This window comes from Pongo pygmaeus, chromosome 8 (genome assembly GCF_028885625.2).
Source record: "Pongo pygmaeus isolate AG05252 chromosome 8, NHGRI_mPonPyg2-v2.0_pri, whole genome shotgun sequence".
In the NCBI taxonomy this organism is placed as follows: domain Eukaryota; kingdom Metazoa; phylum Chordata; class Mammalia; order Primates; family Hominidae; genus Pongo; species Pongo pygmaeus.
Window position 1 is genome coordinate 129457689 of NC_072381.2, and position 21397 is coordinate 129479085.

General features: G+C 49.2%; 1 protein-coding gene across 7 annotated transcripts in view; it reads right to left on the reverse strand.

The window, feature by feature from the left end:
* CHST15 (carbohydrate sulfotransferase 15) overlaps positions 1 to 21397 on the reverse strand; it is an 87184-nt gene that overhangs the window by 35990 nt on the left and 29797 nt on the right. For all 7 annotated transcript variants that reach the window (XM_063670368.1, XM_063670367.1, XM_054435588.2 and 4 more), the window contains exons 2-3: positions 2271 to 3328; positions 1197 to 1536 (exon numbers count right to left, since the gene is read on the reverse strand). In XM_063670368.1, the coding sequence (XP_063526438.1) occupies positions 1197 to 1536; positions 2271 to 2816 (886 nt within the window). In that variant the 5' untranslated portion in view covers positions 2817 to 3328. The remainder of the gene's footprint in view (positions 1 to 1196; positions 1537 to 2270; positions 3329 to 21397) is intronic.

Sequence of the window (21397 nt, forward strand, 5' to 3'; positions counted from 1 at the left end):
GCTCACTGTAGGACGAACATCAAAAGGATGAAAGCAAACGTTTGTCAGGAAACACATTAAGAGTTGGTCTAGGGAAAACTTTAAAGATTCCCTTCTAGTCAACCTGAGTCCATTACTGGAAAACACCCTCGTGGCCTGCCAGGACTCTGGTTGACAATAGGCACGTATCACCCCTCAGCTCCAGTGACCAAACCTCTCCTCTCACAAGGAAAAGGTTACAGAGAGGAAACAGTGATCTGAGGACCGCAGGGTGCATGGGGCTAAGCTGGAGCAGAGAGGGATGGGCAGCGGTCACGGTAAGCCTGCGGCAAAGGGCTGAGAGCAAGGCCTCCAGAATGATCTCCATGTGGTTATCATATGGAACCCATAAGGCAGACGGGGCAGGTCAGAGAAGCTGAGGCCTGAAGCAACTCAGTCTCCCCCACGTGCAGTGACTGCAGCTGGAACAGCACATAGCTGGGAACAGCACAGAGCAGAGGAACAGCACGGAGCAGAGGAACAGCACAGAGCAGGGGAACAGCACAGAGCAGAGGAACAACAGCACAGAGCAGAGGAACAGTACAGAGGAGCAAGCAGCACAGAGCAGAAGAACATCACAGAGCTAGGAACAGCACAGAGCGGAGGAACAGCACAGACCAGGGAGCAGCACAGAGCCGAGGAACAGCACAGAGCAGGGGAACAGCACAGAGCAGGGGAACAGCACAGAGCAGGGAACAGCACAGAGCAGGGAACAGCAGACAGCTGAGAACAGCACAGAGCAGGGAACGGCACAGAGCAGAGGAACGGCACAGAGCAGAGGAACGGCACAGAGCAGGAAACAGCACAGAGCTTGGGAGCGGCACAGAGCAGGGAACAGCACACAGTTGGGAGCCAAGAGCCCGGATCACGCCCTTCTTGCTGGCTTTTACTGGCCACTGGCACTTACCTGTCATGTGCCCAGGCTTTCGGAACAAGAAGAGCTGCCAGTTCTGACTCGTCCCCGTGTCCTGCACACAGCTGGCAATCAATGCTCACTGCATGGCTGGGAACCGGGTTCCAGACCCTGCTGGGTCTTTGCCTGGGAACAGCCTCCTAACAAGGGAATTGTGCAATCTCTTTCTGCCGCCCTCGCCCCCCAACCCCAGCGCTAACGTTGTGGGAGGAATGAACGAATGAAGGAACGAGACCAGACAGGAGCCCTGGGACCCGGCACTCACCAAACCGCTTCCGGGTCCACCAGTGTGGCTCCTTGATGGCGGAGAACTTGACCTCAGGGTGCAGCCGCAGGCGGTCATAGAGGTCTGTGGTCCCGCACTTGGGCTGCCCTATGATGTAGAAGTGAGGCAGGCAGCGCAGGCGGAAGTGCTTCCCGTGCGCGTGCGCCAGGTGGCCCCAGAAGGCCTTGCGCAGTGCGTCGAAGGTGGAGCGGAAGCGCTTGGAGTAGAGCACGTAGGAGTTGGTGAGGTAGGGGTCGGTGGTGTTCCGCCCCGAGAACTCCTCGTACCAACAGGGGCTCTTACTGTTTGGAAGGAATTTGTTGGGGATGACTGAAAACATCTGCAAGGAAACAGAGGAGAGACACAGAGGAGGGGAAAATGAGCAGACACAATCTAACCGCAATGGGAACATGCCCTGAGACTGACGACCGTGTTCAAATTTGAACTAATATTTGACAATGATTAACAAATAAAGCAAAGCTTGGTAGACGGTCAATGACTGTGCTTTCCTCACCCCCGTGCCCCCGCAAAAAAAAAAAAAAAAGAAACTTGGAGAGAATAAAGATAAAAGTTTAATTAAAATCCATTCTACCATAATTTACCTTTCTGACACTTACACAACACACACGCACACACGGTAATTAAACAGAATCTTTTTACTAGTTGTATATTTAAATTGCCGTTAGAGATTAAAATGTAGAATAGAAGCAGAAAATCAAATTTAACGCAACTTTAAAATCCCAAATGATGGTGATCTATCTGCAAAAACAACTTTTAACTACCACGACCACATGTCAAGCAAGAAGTCCTGGAACACAATAATGAGAGCCAGCGGCCCTTGAACATGCCTAGCCCAGCGTTCAGGACAGCAGATTCCCTTCCTGGCATTCCATAGCGTAAGCAAACAGCACTGTCTCAGTGCATTCAAATCCATAAGGCTGTCAAATGATCCTTGCTACATCGAAGACATTTTTTAGTCATTTTCCTTCTGTGTTCCCAAAGATGGTGATAGAAAGAAAAGCACTCATTTCTAAAAATCAACCAATCAGTCAAGATTAGCACAAAGCTACTCACATGCAACTCCTGCTTCTTAAGGTCTTCTAAGTCTGGGAGCTGTCTGGTCGTGAACTCAATCCTAGTTGTGATGCTGTTGATAATTAATTTAATGCTTGGATAGTCCTTCACATATGAAATATTATTTACAGAGGATTGGTGGTGATGCTCTTTTGTGTCACTTGGGTTTTCGCTGTCCATCAAGCTGGGGTTGCTGGGGAAGCCTCCGTAATGGAAAGGTGATGAGATCAGAAGCTCTTGGTGGGCCCCAGAAAGGATGTAAGAAGCCATTACCAAGGTCATTATTATCAGTCCAAAAACGAGGCTACATCGCTTCCCCTTTTTGAAGCGCAAAAACCCACCCCAGTTTTCATTCCCTTCAGTCCTCACTTCGAGAACAGCAAGCAAGTTCATCTGCTTACTGTCCACACGAAACAGAATTTTGTTTTCTCCTTTGCACGTGGGGCACGCCTGGTGACCGTGATGGGGGCCCCCTTGGCAGTTGACCTGCTGCTTGTGTGCGCCGTCGGGTAACAGCTGTATGCAGCAATTAATGCAGTGCCTCATGGTAGTGCCAGTGCCCTGGGCTGCTGGCTTACAGAGCCATGGGTGGGCCCCCCAGGAGTCTGGATGTCCACAAGTCGTGCTGGAAAACCTTAAGAATGCCTTGTGATTACAGAAGATGGATGGAAAGCACAAATACAAAAATAAGCAGACACCACAGCACTAGAGAAAGAGGATGCACATTCTTTGGTTCAGCTCCGAAAGAAAACAAAAGGAAGTGATGTCCCAGAGTCATGTTCTACAAGAGCCGCTGCAACCTCAGAGAAGGTCACGAGTTTGGGAGCAGCTCTGCCTGCCCTTCAGGTTTTTCCCATGGCACGAAAAAAGGTGGAAGAATTCTCGCTGGGGAATGTGGAAACACACACAAAATTAAAAGAAACCATGGTCTTCTCATTGATGGATGGATTGCCATGCCATCCACGGAGGCATCTGTGAAGATCTCCGCTTTTACATCCTGAGTAACTTTGGAATATTTCCTCTTTGTGGGTCGCAAACTTTAAAAAATGCCAGATTTCCTACACAGAAAGACAAGAAGCTTTATTACATTGTGTGGTAATAGCAATAGCCCAAAGCTCATCCTCCAAGGAGAGACAGATGCTCACTCTCTTTTCCACCTCTAAGTCCAGCCAAGCCAGCCTGATTCTAAGCAAGTCATAGAAAATCGTGAGGATAAAGGAAGAGGTTTCAGGTCCTTGCAGTTGGCTTTGGGGCTCAATTTCTGCCACCAAACATGGCCCCAATCCCAGCACCACCAGCACCACATCAAACATCTCACCTTGTGCATAGTCCACATCTCCCCTAATCCCTCTGCCTTGATACATCTCAGTTATAGGATCTCTGAATCCCAGGATGTTGTGATCATTCTCAGATTCATGCACAGTCAATGACTACAAATTTGAGGGATGAATTGAAATATCAGTGCTTTTCAGTCAATGAAAAATCTCAAGAATACTAAGGAGGATGGTTAGAAAGGGAGCAGGCAGAGAAAATGTGTTTTTTCCCTCTCGCTGGCATCAGCATTCTCTTTCTTAGAGTTAACCTTTATTATCAGATTAGGAAGCAAAAGTTAATGGAAATTTAGAAACAATGAAATGAGTCTCTCCTTCAGTAGAATGTATCATATTAAAAAACCACTTGACTTTAAGTTATCAAGCAATTAAATCCAATGTATAGTATTCCCTCGAGTGACACAGAGCTTCAGACCCTGACATAATTTTTCACTTTCATCATCTCGAGCAAGATATGATTCTTAAAAACCCATTAATAGAATCCTGTGGTTATAAAATATATTGTTGCCCAAATGACACTTCTTTGTAGATGTCATAAAAAGAGCCATGGATAAGCAAAAAAGGAGACCTACTTAGTTTCTAGCAGTGGTAGATCACCACTAATTGGCTGTGTGACCCTGAGCAAGCCACATAACCTCTCTGAGCTTTGGTTTCCTCAATAGTAAAATTAGGATAATAAGGACACCTTAACAGGTACTAAATTAGCTACTACATGTAAACAGTTTGAATAATGCCTGACACATATTTAGCGTACCATAAAAGGTAGATAGCATTGATAATAATAGCATCATCAACTATTGTTATTATGATTTTTCATTGTCAGTGAATGCCAGAAACATTTGAAATGGAATCAAAGATGAGAGATCCTATACCACATGATTATTCTTTAGCAATTGAAAATTACCCAAGAGTGGTAGACTCATCTCCAACTCTACACACACCACCCCTGAAACAACCCTGACTGTCTCCATAGAGGCAGCATTAACTAACCCCGCATCAAGATCTCCACGTACTGGCTGAAGGATTAAACAATCAGAACTCAACAGAAGAAATGTTCATGCCCCTTGGACTGAAAACCTCATGTTTTCTCAAAATATGGTGGCCAAGAAATAGCCAAGCTGTGTTTCCCAAAACGTCTTCCTCCCACAAAATGTTCTGCTTTCCGTTGGTGAGTGTTCTGTGCTTAAATTATTTGGAGAAAATGTGGAATGGACAAAATTACACAGAATTCTTTACAGCTGAACTTTTCAGGTCCTTTGATATGCTAATAAGCTCTGTGAATCCACAAGAGAGGAATATAATACACAAAATTGGAAGTACATAATTGGCCAAGGAATCTCACTAGGGTATCAAGGAGCCAGTTTGAGAAAGGCTGGTCAGTAGAGGCTGAGACCTGAGTCCTGCAGAGGCGCCAGGGCGGGGATGCGGAAGGGGCCAGTTCTGGGAAGCCAGGCCAGACATCTCAGGCCCTACCCCCATCTCTTATCCCTGAGGGCAGCTGGAGGGACATGAGGGCAGCTGAAGGGACATGTCAGAAACCTCAAGGATCAACCTCTGCTTCAAACTTGCTCAACCACCCCTGACCCATCGCTTGCTACAAACAATGCTTCCAAACTAAAGAAACAAAAGGGCAAGATCCCCTACTTGGAAACTCCATCATTAAAGCCAAGAAAACATTTTTTCACATGTCCAAGACAGGGCCAAGCCGGGGTTAAAAATGAGACTCCAACCAGCAGCTCAGCGGGGAGGGAATTCGCACCCTTCTGTCTTTCTGCTGCAGAAAATCGAATTAGATTCTTTAAAAAGCAAACAAAACACGGACTTTGAAGCTCCAAGACAGGAATGTACATAATCTGGACCCAAACGAATGGACAAAACATTCCTAAACAAGGGCAGGGGCAGCTCATTTCAAACAAAGTAAAAACATGAGCAGCCGACAGTCTCAACAGAGAGGAGGGAAGATGGGGTGCCCGGACCGGGTCCACAGAGCATGTCTGTGGGGCAGCCGCCCCCACCAACAAGCCTGGCCTCTGCGAGTCCCGCTTCCTAAACAGAAAGACCTAAGGAGGCAATTCAAGATGCTGCAAGAGCCTTAGCAAAACACTCAGATACAGTGTTTTCTCAGCTCCTAGCATTCTTTCATTCATTCATTCATTTGTTCAACAAATACCTTTTGAAGAACAGCTGAGTGTTGCGCATGTCCACGTAGGGGGAGACCAAAAGCCAATACAAGATGAGGGATGTGATGTGGAAATAAGAGATGAGTATTTGGTCTCTATCCTCAGGTACTGGTATACAGGTGCTAAAATCCTTGGAATTTTTCTGAGTGATGGGGTGAGAGAAGCACCTTTCGTCATTCATGACAAGCCCCTTTCAGCCACACCTGAGTGTATCCTGATGTGGTGACCCTTTGCAGGCCAGGATAGCTCCAGGATGGGGGCTGGTCACCAGAAAGACCAAGCCTCAGTGAGCAGCTTTCAGCAAACCCCCCAAACTCCGAGTAGGGAATAAGGGCTGCAGATTAAGTCAATCACCAGTGGCCAGTGATTTAGCCAATCATGCCTTTGTAATGGAACCGCCATCAAAACCCTTAAACCACAGGGCTCAGGCAGCTTCCAGGTTGGTGGATCCTTCGAGGTGCTGGGAGGGTGGAGTGGAGGGAGAGGGCGTGGAAGCTCCACACACCCTCCTCCACCATACCTCGCCCCATGCGTCTCATCTGCTGGCTGTTTCTGCATTCTATGCTATAATAGACTGATGATGAGTCAAGCACTCTCCTGAGTTCTGTGAGTCATTCTAGTGAATTACTGAACCTGAGGAGGTTGTGGGACACTCTTGCCTTCGTAGCCAATTTGGACAGATGTGTGGGTAACCTGGGGACCCAATACTTGGGACTGGCATCTGAAGTGGGGCAGTCTGGTGAGACCAAGCCCTCAAACCTGTAGAGTCTGAGGCTGCCTCTGGTAGGGGCAGACTTGAATTGAATGGTAGGATAATCAGTTAGGTTCTGGAGTTGGAGGATTTGCTGGTGTTGGAAAATACCCCTGGGCTGGGGTTGGTGTTTGGGGGGGGGGCCTCTCTGAGAAAAAAACATAAAACTATCTTACATTTACAAGTTTTTACCAAAATCGATAGCCACTGTATAGTATGTCAGATACTCAGTAAGATGGACAAGCAACCTGAAGACCAGGTGAGTCCCTTGTAAGTGAAGGCCCTAGAGCCCAGCGGCTTCCAGACAAGACCTCCCCTGACAAGCGCGAGTGGTGCAGGGCTGACCTAGAGAGGAGGCCTGTTCCCAAGTGGAGCTTCTGTCCCACCAGGGGTAGGGGCTGCAGGGCACAGGCTATAAAGAAGTCCCAAATGAATAAGATAATCACAGATGCTGCTAGATAAAGGCTATGCAGAAAAGAATAAAGAAAAGGGGGAGAGAACAATAAAACCATTGGAACAGTGTTTTGGAATTCTTTGTGCCGTCCTAGGGCTGGCCCATTCTTTGTTGTCAGGGCTGTCCTGCGCACTGTAGGATGCTTAGCAGCACCCTGGCCTCCACCCACTGGATGCCATAGCACCCCTTCCCCTGAGATGTCACAACCAAAAACATCTCCCTCCAGGCATTGTCAATGTCCCCTGGGGTGCATAATCACCCCTGGGGTGCATAATCAGCACTGGGCTGGAGCTACTGCCTTAGAATAGTGGGAGGTATGATACACAGGGTGACAGGGAAGACCTGATTTCAGAGGGTACGTTGGAGGAGAAACCTGAACAAGAAAGAAGCCAGTCACGTGGAGACCAGGGGAAGCAAAGGCCCCATAGAGAGACGCTGTGGGGAGTCCCAGCCCATGAGGGCTACTGGCAGGGTAGGCCCTGGGGCACAGGCTGGTGGAGGTGGAAATCCGATGGGAGAGGAGGCAGGGACCAGGCTCTGTAGAGTCCTGAAGGCCAAAGTCAGGGGTGGGATTTGCTCGAGTGCAAGAAGGAAGGCATACTACATATTCTTTTTTTTTGTTTTGAGATGGAGTCTCACTCTGTGGCCGAGGCTGGAGTGTAGCAGCACGATCTTGGCTCACTGCAACCTCCGCCTCCCGGGTTCAAGCGATTCTCCTGTCTCAGCTTCCCGAGTACTGAGATTACAGGCACACACCACCGCGCCCGGCTAATTTTTGCATTTTTAGTAGAGGCGGAGTTTCACCATGTTGGCCAGGCTAGTCTCGAACTCTTGGCCTCAAGTGATCCAGCCCGCCTTGGCCTCCCAAAGTGCTGGGATTACAGGCATGAGGCACCACACCTGGCCTCAAAAGAATTTTTACACTATGTATAACTATTAAAGAACATAACTCAGGGAAGAAAAATCCAATTAATGGGGTGGTATTGAAAGGAAAATGGATTGCTGTTATGTTCTGTATCTGGCCTTTTCCATAGGCCACAAATTATCCCAAGAACAGTCATTCAGAAACCTAACACTCAAGTGGTTCTTCCTTCAGAAAGGAGTCATGTATGCCCCCTGCACTTCACCTGTCTGGAATGTCCACATTTGGTGCCGGTCGACTCAGACGAGACGGGGCCCTTGGCACTTCCGTTCATGTATTAAACCAAAGGATTCAGGTATACATTTCAGTGAGATTGCTTCCCACCTGGGCTCAATTCTGAGCCTGATGGCTGCAGACCATCACTGTGGGAACCTGGCACCAGGAGAGAAATCAGATAACGGGTCCCAAAATAGAAAGTGTTCAATTACCCAGCCCTTGCTTGGACACCCCCTATTAACCTATGCACCCAAGCATCATTAGCAAGCCATTTATAACGAAATTGTAATTGAGAGACCCAGAAATACCACTTTAGATTAAGTAATTGAATGCCCCCTCAGTGTAAGATCGATAAAGGGCATCCGATTTCACCCTAGGAAAAACTTATTAAATTATTGTAGCTATAAGCTGATATAGCAGAAGAAAGATGTATGAAACTTCAGAAGAAATCTGGATGGATTTAAATAAATAGCTTCATTTAGGTAGAACATTTACATTTGCCCTCTGGGGACAGAGAGGCAAAAAAATAGCTAATTACATTATTTTACTTTTATGTTTTAAGGAAAAAAATTCAATGGGTCTTAATTAACCTTTACTAAAACACAAAGCCTTCTTCTGATTAGTATGTCTAACTGCTGACATTCCTCTTTAGGCTATATATATGGAAATATATTTTTTCAAGGAATATTAATCAACAAGTAGGAGAAGGAACATTTTTCACATGTAGCTCAAAGATAGAAGGTTGTTGCTGAGACTGAGAAGAAAGCCAACAAGACTGAAGAGTTCTGTACAAATTATAAATCATCAGATTCAGTCTTCTGCCTGGACTTTGACAGTTTTGATCACATCCCAGTCAATAAGCAGAATAAAGCCACACCACTCCATCAACATTCACTGGCCCATAGCATAGCGGAGAGGACACAGCAGTCACACGGGTTAGGATTCCAAGTCCATGTCCACCCAGTGGCCTTGGACAAATCACTTAAGGTTTCTGGGCCTCTGTATTTTTCAAAAGAAGTCCCTGCTAGCAACAAATCACGTACAGCATTGGAATTAAGAGCCCGAGTGCTGGAGCCAGGTTGCCCAGGTTTGATCTTGAACAAGATATTAAACGTCTCTTCTCCCCATTTCTTTGGATATGACTTAGGAATAATCACAGGACCTGTATCATGGCAGGGCTGTAAGCATTCAGTGAACTCATTCATGTAAGGTGCTTAAAAGAGTGTCTAGCCCGGCCGGGCGCAGTGGCTCATGCCTGTAATCCTAGCACTTTGGGAGTCTGAGGTGGGCAAATCACAAGGTCAGGAGTTCGACACCAGCCTGACCAACAAGATGAACCCCCATCTCTACTAAAAATAAAAAATTTGCCAGGAGTGGTGGCGCACGCCTGTAATCCACACTACTCAGGAGGCTGAGGCAGGAGAATCATTTGAATCCAGGAGGCAGAGGTTGCAGTGAGCCAAGATGGCGCCACTGCACTCCAGCTTGGGCAACAGAGCAAGAGTCTGACAAAAAAAAAAAAAGAGTCTCTGGCCCATAGTCAGTGCTCAATAAATGTTAGCTGGTATTACAGATGCACAATCCTGGCCCACAGTGGGAATTTGATATTTATTACTCTTTACAATAGATTGCATTATTAGTCTCAATTTTTTCTTCTTGCCATGTTCACATTCTTTGCCACTTTGGAGGGCCTTCAGCTACAGGAGTGACGTATTTCTCCACCCTTCAGTTTGAGTTGGGTGGCTCACTTTGGCCAGCAGAATGAGGCAGAAGTGGGCTTAAGGCTGGCACGTGCCAGGCCCTAAGACATGTCCTGTGTACTCATTTGTCCTCTTGCACACTTGCTTGGCCAGGAGGAGCGGGAGACAGGTGGAGCAGGGCCACCTGGCTGAGCCCACCCAGAGCAGCCAATACCCACTGGATCCCAGCCAATTCCTAAATACGCCAGAGACATAATAAAGGGTTGATTTTTCTTTTCTTTCTTTTTTTTTTTTTTTTTGTCGAGACAGAGTCTCACTCTGTCGCCCAGGCTGGAGTCCAGTGGTGTGATCTCAACTCACTGCAACCTCTGCCTCCCAGAGGCTGGCTACCACCAGCAGCAGATATGCCAATGTGATGATGGAAACTCAGAGGGGAGGCTGGGCACAGTGGCTCACACCTGTCATCCCAGCACTAGGCAGGCGGATGACTCAAGCCCAGGGTCATCTAGACCAGCTTGGGCAACATGGCAAAACCCTGTCTCCACAAAAAATACAAAAATTAGCTGGGTGTGGTGGTGCATACCTGTAGTCCCAGCTATTTGGAAGGCTGAGGTGGGAGGATTGCTTGAGCCTGGGGAGGTTGAGGTTGCAGTGAGTCGTGATCACACCACTGCACTCCAGCCTGTGCAACAGAGTGAGACCCTCTCTCAGAAACAAACAAACAAACAAAAAGAAACTCGGAAGGGAGCTGTTCTTGAATCAAGACACAATGGCTGAAACATCGGAAAATAACACACCAGGTTATTTTCTGACAAAACGTGTTTATGACAACCACAGCTGTTTTGTTTTAGTTATCCACTGCCCCACACTCTCCCACCTCCTGATGAAGAGGCCTTCCTCCTTGCCTCTTTTCAGTTACCAATTTCTTCCTTGCTTCCTTCCCTTTCCTGAGCAAGCCCTTCCTGTAATCTGATCCTTATGGTTTCCTTGCCAGATTTCATCTTTCACGATGACTGGGACACATCACCCGTGCTTTGTCTAAAACAGGTATTCTCAAACCACAACCTGGGGGATCTTCCTGTCTGTCCCAAAATCTGTGCATACAAAACCCAGGCAGTTTTTTAAGCTTATTTTTAAAGCGCACTTGACTCTCTGTTAAGTTCGTCATCAACATTGGTTTTGGTTAATCACAACTACCTTACATACATACAAAGTACATTCAATGCTATTGTTTTAGTCCATAAGCCATATCCATAATAAACAGGCATTTCCCCAAGATCAGATCTCTACAATATGCAGCCAGCGCCTCCCCGGCATCCTGAGCTCACTGATTCTCAACTTGGTAGAAAGATGGGATGTGGGAAAAATGGTTTCCAAGCAGTCAAAAATAAGACATTAAGCCAGGCTTGGGAGTTAGGCAGACCTGCATTTCAACCCGAATCAAGTCTGTAACTGCTCTATGATCTCAGGCAACGAATTTGACCATTCTGTGACTAGGTTTCCTCATCTGTAAAATGGGAATAAAATGATCTCAGTCTCCTAGTGTGGATGTGAGGAAGAAATGAGGCCACATACACAAAATGCTTAACCCAGAGTCTAGTACCCCACACACCGTGGAAGGATGAGCCATCCCAAAACATGCCAAATTGATATGTTGATTATTTTGAGTCGAAAACATTGGAGAAATTATAGTTTCAGAAAGGGCCAGCTGACCTGTCTCTTCCTGCATACTCCAAGCCATAGACTCCTCTGGGAGGAGTACCCTTACCCTGCCAGGCCAAGAAAATGGCCCTCCTCAGCAGAGCCTGGGAACTGGGGGCTGCAATGGCCCAGGATAAATACACTTCACAAAGTAACCCTTCTCTTCCACTGTGTTACACACCCCATATATCTCCCAAAGACTCCCCTAGAAATGTATATGGCTCCACCAGGTCCCTTCTGTTCTGTCTCTTCTGAAATTGATTGTTCTTTGTCTAAAAGGTCTAAAAACATCTTGCTTTGACCACTCCTTCAAACTTCACTCTCTTGTGAAGATTCCTAGGTCCATGTAAAACTAACAAAGCGTGTTTGCTTTCCTTTTGTTTGTCTGCCTGGTGTCAAGTTGGCTTCTGGATGCAGTTGAGGAGCCCGCATAAGAGCTCATGAGGAGGCGGTTGGAGGTGATCTCTGGCTCCCCTGCCTCTCAGTAAATGACCCGGATTCCTTGCGTTATTACTGGAGAGACCCTTGGGTCCTCACTCCAGGGTTACTTGCGTTCAGTGTGCATATATTATAATTCCAGACACCGGTGTCCAATTTTCCTGTCTGCCACTCATCTGAGGTGATGCCCTGGAAGAGGCAGGTGGCCACACAGATGCAGGAAGTAACACCCAAGTTCTATAGTAGAACAAGGTACTAAAAAGCTGAGCTGGCCAGGATCATTTGGGCACCCCTGTCACCAGGGCCCGTAGCTCTGGCGAGCCTGGCACAGCTGTGGGGAAAATTCTGGAAAAGCTCACCCCCCTCCAAATGACCATGTCCATCCAGAACTTGTTTCAGTGCTCAACAGCAAGGGCCAACTTTCCAGACACGCACCCATCCCCAAAGATCCGGGGTAAACCAGCCACTGCTGTACAGATGGGAAATGCAAGACAGTGAAGCTCCTGGGATCCCTGAGGATTCTACTGAAGTCACTCACAGTGAGAAACACCCGGAACCCGTCAACAATGATGGTGGGTACACTCAGGCCCAGGGCAAAACCCAGGTGGGCTCCAGCAAATCATCAACTTGCCAGTACAAACCTGCGGCTACCTGCATCCAGCCTGCCTTTTATAGAGGAGAAACCGAGGCCAGTGTGGTCTGCACTTCCCCAAGGACATGTAGCCCATTATAGAAAGATGGGGCAAGAGGCCTCAGGAGCCTGACACTCAGTCTTCCACCATCCCTTAAGAGGGAGCCCATCCTAACACCTCTACCCCTACCACCCAGGCCTGGCCTCAGACAGTCCAGCGGCTTCTCCAGGCCCCTGGTGCCCTTCCCCTTTCCAACCTTCTGAGGAATCCCTTCCGAGAAAACAGATTTGCAGTCTCACCCAGAGACACAGGACAGGAAGGTGAGGGAAGCATCCCAGGAGGCAGCCGATGGGATGAAACTCCCCTACCTCCTTCAATCTCCTTCGAGCGCCTTGTCGGCCTGGGGCATTGAGTCTTAAACTGTCTCAATTTAGACTCTATTCATCGCTCAGGCTTGTTTCCTGCAGCCGGGAAAGTGTGTTAGGAGACGTGTGCTAGGAGATGGGTACAGCTCCAGGACAGAGACAAGAGATGGCGGAATGGAGATGTGTAGAGGCTGGCCTGTTGCCAAGTGTGGGGACAGGGGAAGGAAGGACAGAAAGCAAGGCGGGCAGGGGCAGGGGAGGAGGGAGAGACGGGGCTGTCCCTTGTCAGTTACCTTTGCAGCTGAGACAATGGACAGGAATGGAACTGGCCCCATGCACAGGAGGTAGGCCCCGGTGCGCAGCCCCCAACTCCTATTTTGTCCCTGCACATCAAAGAAGCCTGGGCTGTGTGCAGTTGGACACGCTGCAGCCCAGGCCCGTACGACCGGACACTCTCAGGCCCAGACCCGTACGACCGGACACTCTCAGGCCCAGACCCGTACGACCGGACACTCTCAGGCCCAGGCCCGTACGACCGGACACTCTCAGGCCCAGGCCCGTACGACCGGACACGCTGCGGCCCAGGCCCGTACGACCGGACACTCTCAGGCCCAGGCCCGTACGACTGGACACTCTCAGGCCCAGGCCTGTATGACCGGACACGCTGCGGCCCAGGCCCGTACAACCGGACACTCTCAGGCCTAGGCCCGTACAACGGGACACTCTCAGGCCTAGGCCTGTATGACCGGACACTCAGGCCTAGGCCTGTACGACCGGACGCGCTGCAGCCCAGGCCTGTACGACCGGACGCGCTGCAGCCCAGGCCTGTACGACCGGACGCGCTGCAGCCCAGGCCTGTACGACCGGACGCGCTGCAGCCCAGGCCTGTACGACCGGACACTCTCAGGCCCAGGCCTGTACAACCGGACACTCTAAGGCCTAGGCCCGTATGACGGGACACTCTCAGGCCTAGGCCCGTATGACGGGACACTCTCAGGCCTAGGCCTGTACTACCGGACATGCTGCGGCCCAGGCCTCTGCGACCGGACACTCTCAGGCCCAGGCCCGTACGACGGGACACTCTCAGGCCCAGGCCCGTACGACGGGACACTCTCAGGCCCAGGCCCGTACGACCGGACACTCTCAGGCCCAGGCCCGTACGACTGGACACTCGCAGGCCTAGGCCCGTACAACAGGACACTCAGGCCTAGGCCCGTACGACCGGACACTCTCAGGCCTAGGCCCGTACGACCGGACACTCTCAGGCCTAGGCCCGTACGACGGGACACTCAGGCCTAGGCCCGTACTACCGGACACTCTCGGGCCTAGGCCCGTACTACCGGACACGCTGCGGCCCAGGCCCGTGCGACCGGACACTCTCGGGCCTAGGCCCGTACGACGGGACACTCTCGGGCCTAGGCCCGTACGACGGGACACTCTCGGGCCTAGGCCCGTACGACGGGACACTCTCGGGCCTAGGCCCGTACGACGGGACACTCTCGGGCCTAGGCCCGTACGACCGGACACTCTCGGGCCTAGGCCCGTACTACCGGACACGCTGCGGCCCAGGCCCGTACGACCGGACACTCTCAGGCCTAGGCCCGTACGACCGGACACTCTCAGGCCTAGGCCCGTACAACTGGACACTCTCAGGCCTAGGCCCGTACGACGGGACACTCTCAGGCCTAGGCCTGTACGACCGGACACTCTGCGGCCCGGGTGGTGGCTTCCATGATAATTTGCATTTTAAAACTTCAGAGCAGCAAAGGAGGGACCTCCCCAGCAAGGCAGGGAGCTGCTTGGTGTCCTCATCACTAACCTGGCTGGTCACCTTGAGCGTCACTTCATCTCTCAGGGCCTCTGTTTCTCCGTATATAAGATATGGATTTGGGACTACCCCTTTTGGCCATAACACTCATCGGTGTATGATTTGAAGTTAATTTCTCCTTAATAAAAACTCATTATCTTCATCCGTTATGTCTTTCAGGGCTGCTCAGAGGCCAGTGATTTTGCAGTGAGCGTTGACTAGCTGCTGCAGCACTTGCTTTATTAGCCAGATAATTAATCCAACAGAGACACAGGGTTTTCTCCAGATTAGTGGCCCACACACTTTTGCACATGTTTCTTTAAACACCTACTATGTGTAGGGCTTGCATTTGCTGGGGCTCCAAAGACAAAGACCGCAGCGTGTCCAGTCATACAGGCCTGGGCTGCAGCGTGTCCGGTTGTACAGACAAAAAAATGAACAGCCTGGGTTCTCTGGGAACATCCCATCTAACTCCAGAAAAAAGACCCCAGAGGCTCCAGAAAAATGCCCACATTCGGGACTGTATATCCCATTTCAAGGACAGCCGTGAAGCCCACCCAGCCCCAGAGAATCTGCAGAAGAACTAGCTCTGCTCCAGGAAGCCAAACAAGCATGGTAACAACAGCAGTGATTCAGTGAACCAGGGCCTCTGGCCGTGTCAGGCAGGAGGGAGAATGGGGTCTTTTTCCTATTCTGTGATAGCTTGCTCTCTAATAGGGTAATCAGCTCCAGCTCCCTTGTGCAACCACCCGAGATATGGGCCAAACACAGCAGATGTCCCAGTCTCTCTGAAATGCACAAAATAATCAGGTTTTCTCAGTGAAGGGGCAGGGTGGACCAGAGACTTCAAATATGTTCATGCTGCAGTTCTCCCCCAATGATTTCAATGTGCACAAAAGACTCTAAAGGTCTTTGTGACACAATCAGTAATTTTTTCTGAAACCAAGTGGAGAGAAAAACTATTTCAGAGTGCTCATTTTATTATTTCCAGTAGTAAATCACACCAGTGTAGGGACTAGATTTTCTCATGCTTGTATATCTACTGACTCCGGTTTTCCAATAAGGCAGAGGCTACCCAAGAGGAGCTTACAGAGTGTGCCGAGAAGTGCATCTACCAAAATGGCTCTAGGGAACAAAGCGAGGACAGTCATATAGCTGCAAAGCATTTCACCAGCACACAGAGTCAGTTTAGGGTTTTAAGTGATCCCAGGGATGGCAGCAAAAGAAGAAGGAAATGCCTGATAGTCCAGTGTCTGCCACTTGCAGAGGATCATGCTAGGTCCCTTCTTGAAGGCACTCTCTGAGGTCAGCACTGAGATTCCCCAAGTCATGTGTGGCAAACTGAGGCACAGCAGGGTTAAACACATAACCCTGAGTCACAGGGCTCACCAGTGGTGGGGCCAAAATCCAACCGCTGGTCTGTGTGGCTGCAAAGCCTGTGACCTTTCTCCTGCAGCAGGCGAATGAAGCTGTTATTGGCAGCTGTAGGGGAACCTGCTCAAAACTCAAGGCTCACAGTGGAGCACGGTCAGCCATCACTCAGCCCACCGGCCACCCGTCTCCCTTGCAAGGAGGCGAGGCTGGACTAGAAGATCCATAAAAGGCCAGGGTCAGTGGTGCTCAATCCTGAATAGCACAGAGTAAGTGCTCAATAAATACTTTTAAATTAAAGAGTCAGGGAACAAGCTCCAGAAAGCATGGCAAATATCCAGCAAATATCCAGAACAGAGTTCTTATTGCTGAGTCACAACGACAGTGACACCAGCTAGCATGTGTTGAGGGCTTCCTTGTGTCCAGACACCAGGCTGGGGTTGATATGGATTATTCTATTTAAATGTCATAATCTAAGAGGACAGTACAATTACTACTTACATTTTACAGGTGGGGAAACTGTGGCCCAGAGAATTTAATGCTATACACTTCCTCCCCCAAATGGCTTACAGAATACAGGAGAGCGAGCTGGCCTAGGGATGAGCTGGAGACCCAAGGCCTAGGCTGAACACCGGCCACACGGTTTAACCAGCCACATGACCGTAGGCAAACCCCTTCACCATTTAGACCCTCTTTCTCTTCATCTCAAAGTCAATGTGGAAGGCTCAGCATTGTTACATGGGTGCAGTGATCTCAGGAGCCCAGGATGTTTAATACATGTCATAATTATTCTTTTTGCACGTTTTTGGGGTTCAAACACCTGCAACATCAAACCTTAATTATCAGGAAAAAGTGACCCATTTTCAGACTAGGGGTCATTCTTGCTGTGGTGTATTTAGACTACAAAGATGAGTGGTACATTCTAGTTGCTGTCCAACAATTTTTCCTTGACACAAATAGAGAAATGAATGAAAAGAAGCAGCCCAGAGTATAATGCACAGAGACTACAGATTAAGGACAGAAGGAGCAGGGTGACTCTGTCCACCCTCAGGTCCCCAGAGTCCCCTTGCCCACTCTGACCTGACTTCACGAAGAGCGAAAAGGCTGCAGGACAGTGGAAGATGCCCAGCCCAGATGTCCTTCAGGATGGGCAGAAGAGAAAGGTCTCGCATGGACACATAGCTCACACATTCAAAACCAACTGCAAATCATGATTCTGCAGATGCACGACGCACCCTAGAATGAATCCATTACAGGCGGCGCGATTGAAAGGGGAGCAGCTGCACACTCCCCACCAGATGGCCTTGCTGATCCGGGTAGTTCTAAACATTGTTTTATTTCCAAAGATGAGCAAAATAAGAATCTGGTTAACCCTTCAATGAGAAGAATGGCCTGAAAACCCTTCATTGGAATTTATTTCTTTCTGATGGAAAGACCAAGCAACCCAAATAAATGACGAGGTCCTCTGGAGGGTTTTAGAGCCAGGCAAGTGGAGTTTCTCCAGGGGGTCACCTGAAGTCAGCTGACATTCATTTTCTGCCCCCAGACGGACCCAGCCCTTACTAAGCCTGCCAAGAGGTGAGGAGAACAGCTCCAGTACCAACCCATCTTGGCTGTAGGGGCCTCAGGAGTGTGCAGAGGTGTGCCAGCCCCCATGCAGTGTGTGCACAGGTGTGCCAGCCCCCGTGCAGTGTGTGCACAGGTGTTCCAACCTCCCCTCTCAGTGTGCTGGTCCTCCCCAGGAGTGTATGATGTGCCAGCCCCGCCCCCAGGAGTGTGCAGAAGTGTACCTCCCCCAGGAGTGAGTGTGCAGAGGTGTGTCTGCCCCCCCAGAAACATGTGTTGTGCCAGGATCCTCCAGGAGTGTGCAAAGGTGTGTCCCCCCCGAGTGTGCGAAGGTGTGCCAGGCCCCCCAGGGGTGTGTGGAGGTGTGCCAGGCCCCCAGGGATGTGTGGAGTTGTGCCAGACCCCCAGGGGCATGTGGAGGTGTGCCAACCCCACCAGAAGTGTGCAAAGGTGTGCTTCCCCCAGGGGCATGTGGGCATGTGGAGGTGTGCCAGCCCCTCTACCTCCAATGTGCAGAGGTTAGCCAGGAGCTGTACGAAGCCGCAAGACAAACTGAAGCTTCCATGTTTAAAAAATTTGAAATTTCCAACATTGAAAACATTGTTTTCAAATGAAGTTACATCCACATATATTACTAACTGACACAAAATTTGCAGAGATCCAGCTTGCCTTGCTGGCTGCAAGCTGTCGGGGCCAGCCTGGGGAACCCCAGGGAGCTCTCACTGTCTTTCACCTTTGAGTACGAAGAGGAAAGTTTGAGAAGCACTGGTGTAGGGAGAAAGGGAAAGGAACCAGGATGAGCTGCTGTTTTATGGCAGGCGTTAAGCTGGGAACCTGCTTCCTCTCATCTCTTTCTGACTTTTAGACAACACTAAAGGTAGGTGTAATCGCTCCATTGTGCAGATAAGAAAATGGTGGCTCTGGGTGGGGTGAAGTGACTTGCCCTAAATCACACTGTAAGTAAATGGCAGAACTGGATTTAAACACAAGCTGAAGCCCAAACTGCCTCTCACTTCATGGAGGATGGGACACGCACATTCACATTCACTCCCTGATATGGTTTGACTGTGTCCCCACCTGAATCTCAACTTGAATTGTAGCTCCCAGAATTCCCACGTGTTGTGGGAGGGACCCAGGAGGAGGTAATTGACTCATGGGGGCTGGTTTTTCCCATGCTATTCTCGTGATAGTAAATAAGCACGAGATCTGACGGGTTTATCAGAGGGTTCCGCTTTTGCTTCTGTCTCATTTTCTCTTGCCGTGGCCATGTAAGAATTGCCTTTTGCCTCCCACGATGATTCTGGGGCCTCCCCAGCCAGGTGGAACTGTAAGTCTAATTAAACCTCTTATTCTTCCCAGTCTTGGGCACATCTTTATCAGCAGCGTGAAAACGGACTAATACACTCCCCACACTGTTTCCCATTGTTGATTGTGGGTAGCATTTGGGGGGCTTTGCTTTCTATTTACACATTCCATCTTGCTTCCAATTTTACTTACATAGAGCAAGCATCACTTTGATAACTACAAAGATAATAAAGAAGAAATAATAAATGTTGCACAAAAAATGGTGCGGCAAATAGAAAACAGACTGGGCCTAGGCCTCCAGGATGTGAGTTCACATCCAGTAACACACGTCTCTGAGCCTCAGTTTCTTTATCTGTTGAAAATGCAGGTACTCCTTGCCTCCCTCGTCAGATCAGGTGAAATAGGGAATTGAAATGAGGCCACAGGACCACACGAGGCAAGGCAGAGGTGGGCTAAAGACTTTGTGCAAAGCACCAGTGGGAAGCTCTGTCCAAGCTGCACTGTGTCCCCTCCTTTCTCAAGTTATCTTTGAATTAATAACATCTTTCCTCAAGACATACTATAAATCATAAAAAAAACCCTTCTATTACCATCCAACTCCAAATGACAGGCCTGGGAGTGCAACCGGGAAGGACATTTTCCCTTGTCTTCTCTGCCACTGCAATGGAAAACCCCAAGCAGACCACAGAATTCCCTGGAGTGGGCATGCATCTTTACACACACACACAGACCAAAGGAACTCCAGCTCCAAGAGCAAAAAGGACAATGTGACCTCAGAGGATGCTGTTTTATGAATGTTCACCAATGCCCAAAGAGCGTTTGACAGAGGCAGCCTAGGATCTCATCCCACACAGCTACTGGGCACATAGGAAAGGGGAACATACCCTTGTGGAAAGAGAAACGTGGCGGGGAAGAAAGATGAAAAGCCAAAACGCAGAGGCAGGTAAACATCCACACATGCCATCTGGTTTGTATCAACCTCTTACCAGCTGTGTGCCCTCGGGCAAACTGCTTTGCACTTCGGTGCCTCCCTTCGCTGATCTGTAGCAGGGAGATTAACGGCAGTACCGACCCCATGGACAGGCGTGGAGATTAGATGGGAAAATCCCCACAAAAATATGCCCATAGTGCCTGCCAACTCCAACTGCTCAACAAACGGCAACCACCACCACCACCAGCCTCATTTCTTTTTCTTTCCTCCCTCCCGTTTCTGCAAACAGGATCTCAGCTCCAACAGTAAGGACTTTGGCCTGGTGTATAAAGACCCAGCCGAGCCGGAATCAGTGGCCGAGTACTTTTAAAAAGGATGAAGGGAGCCCGAGGCTCTGACAGTGAAGTGGCTTGCCCTAAATCACACTGCAAGTAAGAGGCAGAGCTGGACTTAAACGCAAGCTGAAGTCCTCTCACCTCATGGAGGATGGGGACATGTACTTTCACATTCACTCATCAAGCAGTTTCCCATTTTCAAGAGTTGGGGGGCTTGGCTAAAGCTGCATGCAGAACAGCAATGTCTGAACAAAACTGCTTTGGAGAGGCTGGGAGAGAGCCCTTCTCCACCCTGATGTGGCCATGAAAACGCTGGTCCCACCAAGACACCAGGAGGCAAAGAGAGAGAGATCCAGAGAAGAAACTAATTTAAAAATGGTCATTTCAGGCTGGGCACAGTGGCTCATGCCTGTAATCCCAGCACTTCAGGAGGCCTAGGTGGGTGGATCACCTGAGATCAGCAGTTTGAGACCAGCCTGGCCAACACGGTGAAACCCCATCTCTACTAAAAATACAAAAATTAGCTGGGCGTGGTGGCAGGCGCCTGTAAACCCAGCTACTCGGGAGGCCGAGGCAGGAGAATCGCTTGAACTCGGGAGGTGGAGGTTGCAGTGAGCTGAGATCGCACCACTGCACTCCAGCCTGGGGGACAGAGTGACACTCCGTCTCAAAAAAAAAGGTCATTTCAGACCCTCCTTCTCCTTGTCAACTTCCTCTAGCTTTTTAGATAACAGACCTAGTTTCTGATAACTCCACTCAGATCTAGAATCTAGATTTCCAACCTCTGTAAAATAGGTCAAACAAGTATTTATTTATAGACCTATCACCCAAGACACTGAACTTGGATATGCCCAGTCTATCAAAAAGGAATCTTTTTCTTTTCTCTTTTCCATTAGAGACAACCTAAAAGTGTTGATGGGGCATGGCTTGAAAAAAAAATCTCACTAAGCTTCAGTACTCAGAGCTGGAAAAGTGAACATTCAATAAATATTATAACAAACGCATGTTCCCCCAGAATACCCAGGTCTCTCCAGCACACAGCGAAGACCTTGCTTAAACTGCCGCTGTCTTGCTCATCCTGTCAAGAAACAGGGGCAGCTGCCAGCTCTGGAGGGAAAGCAT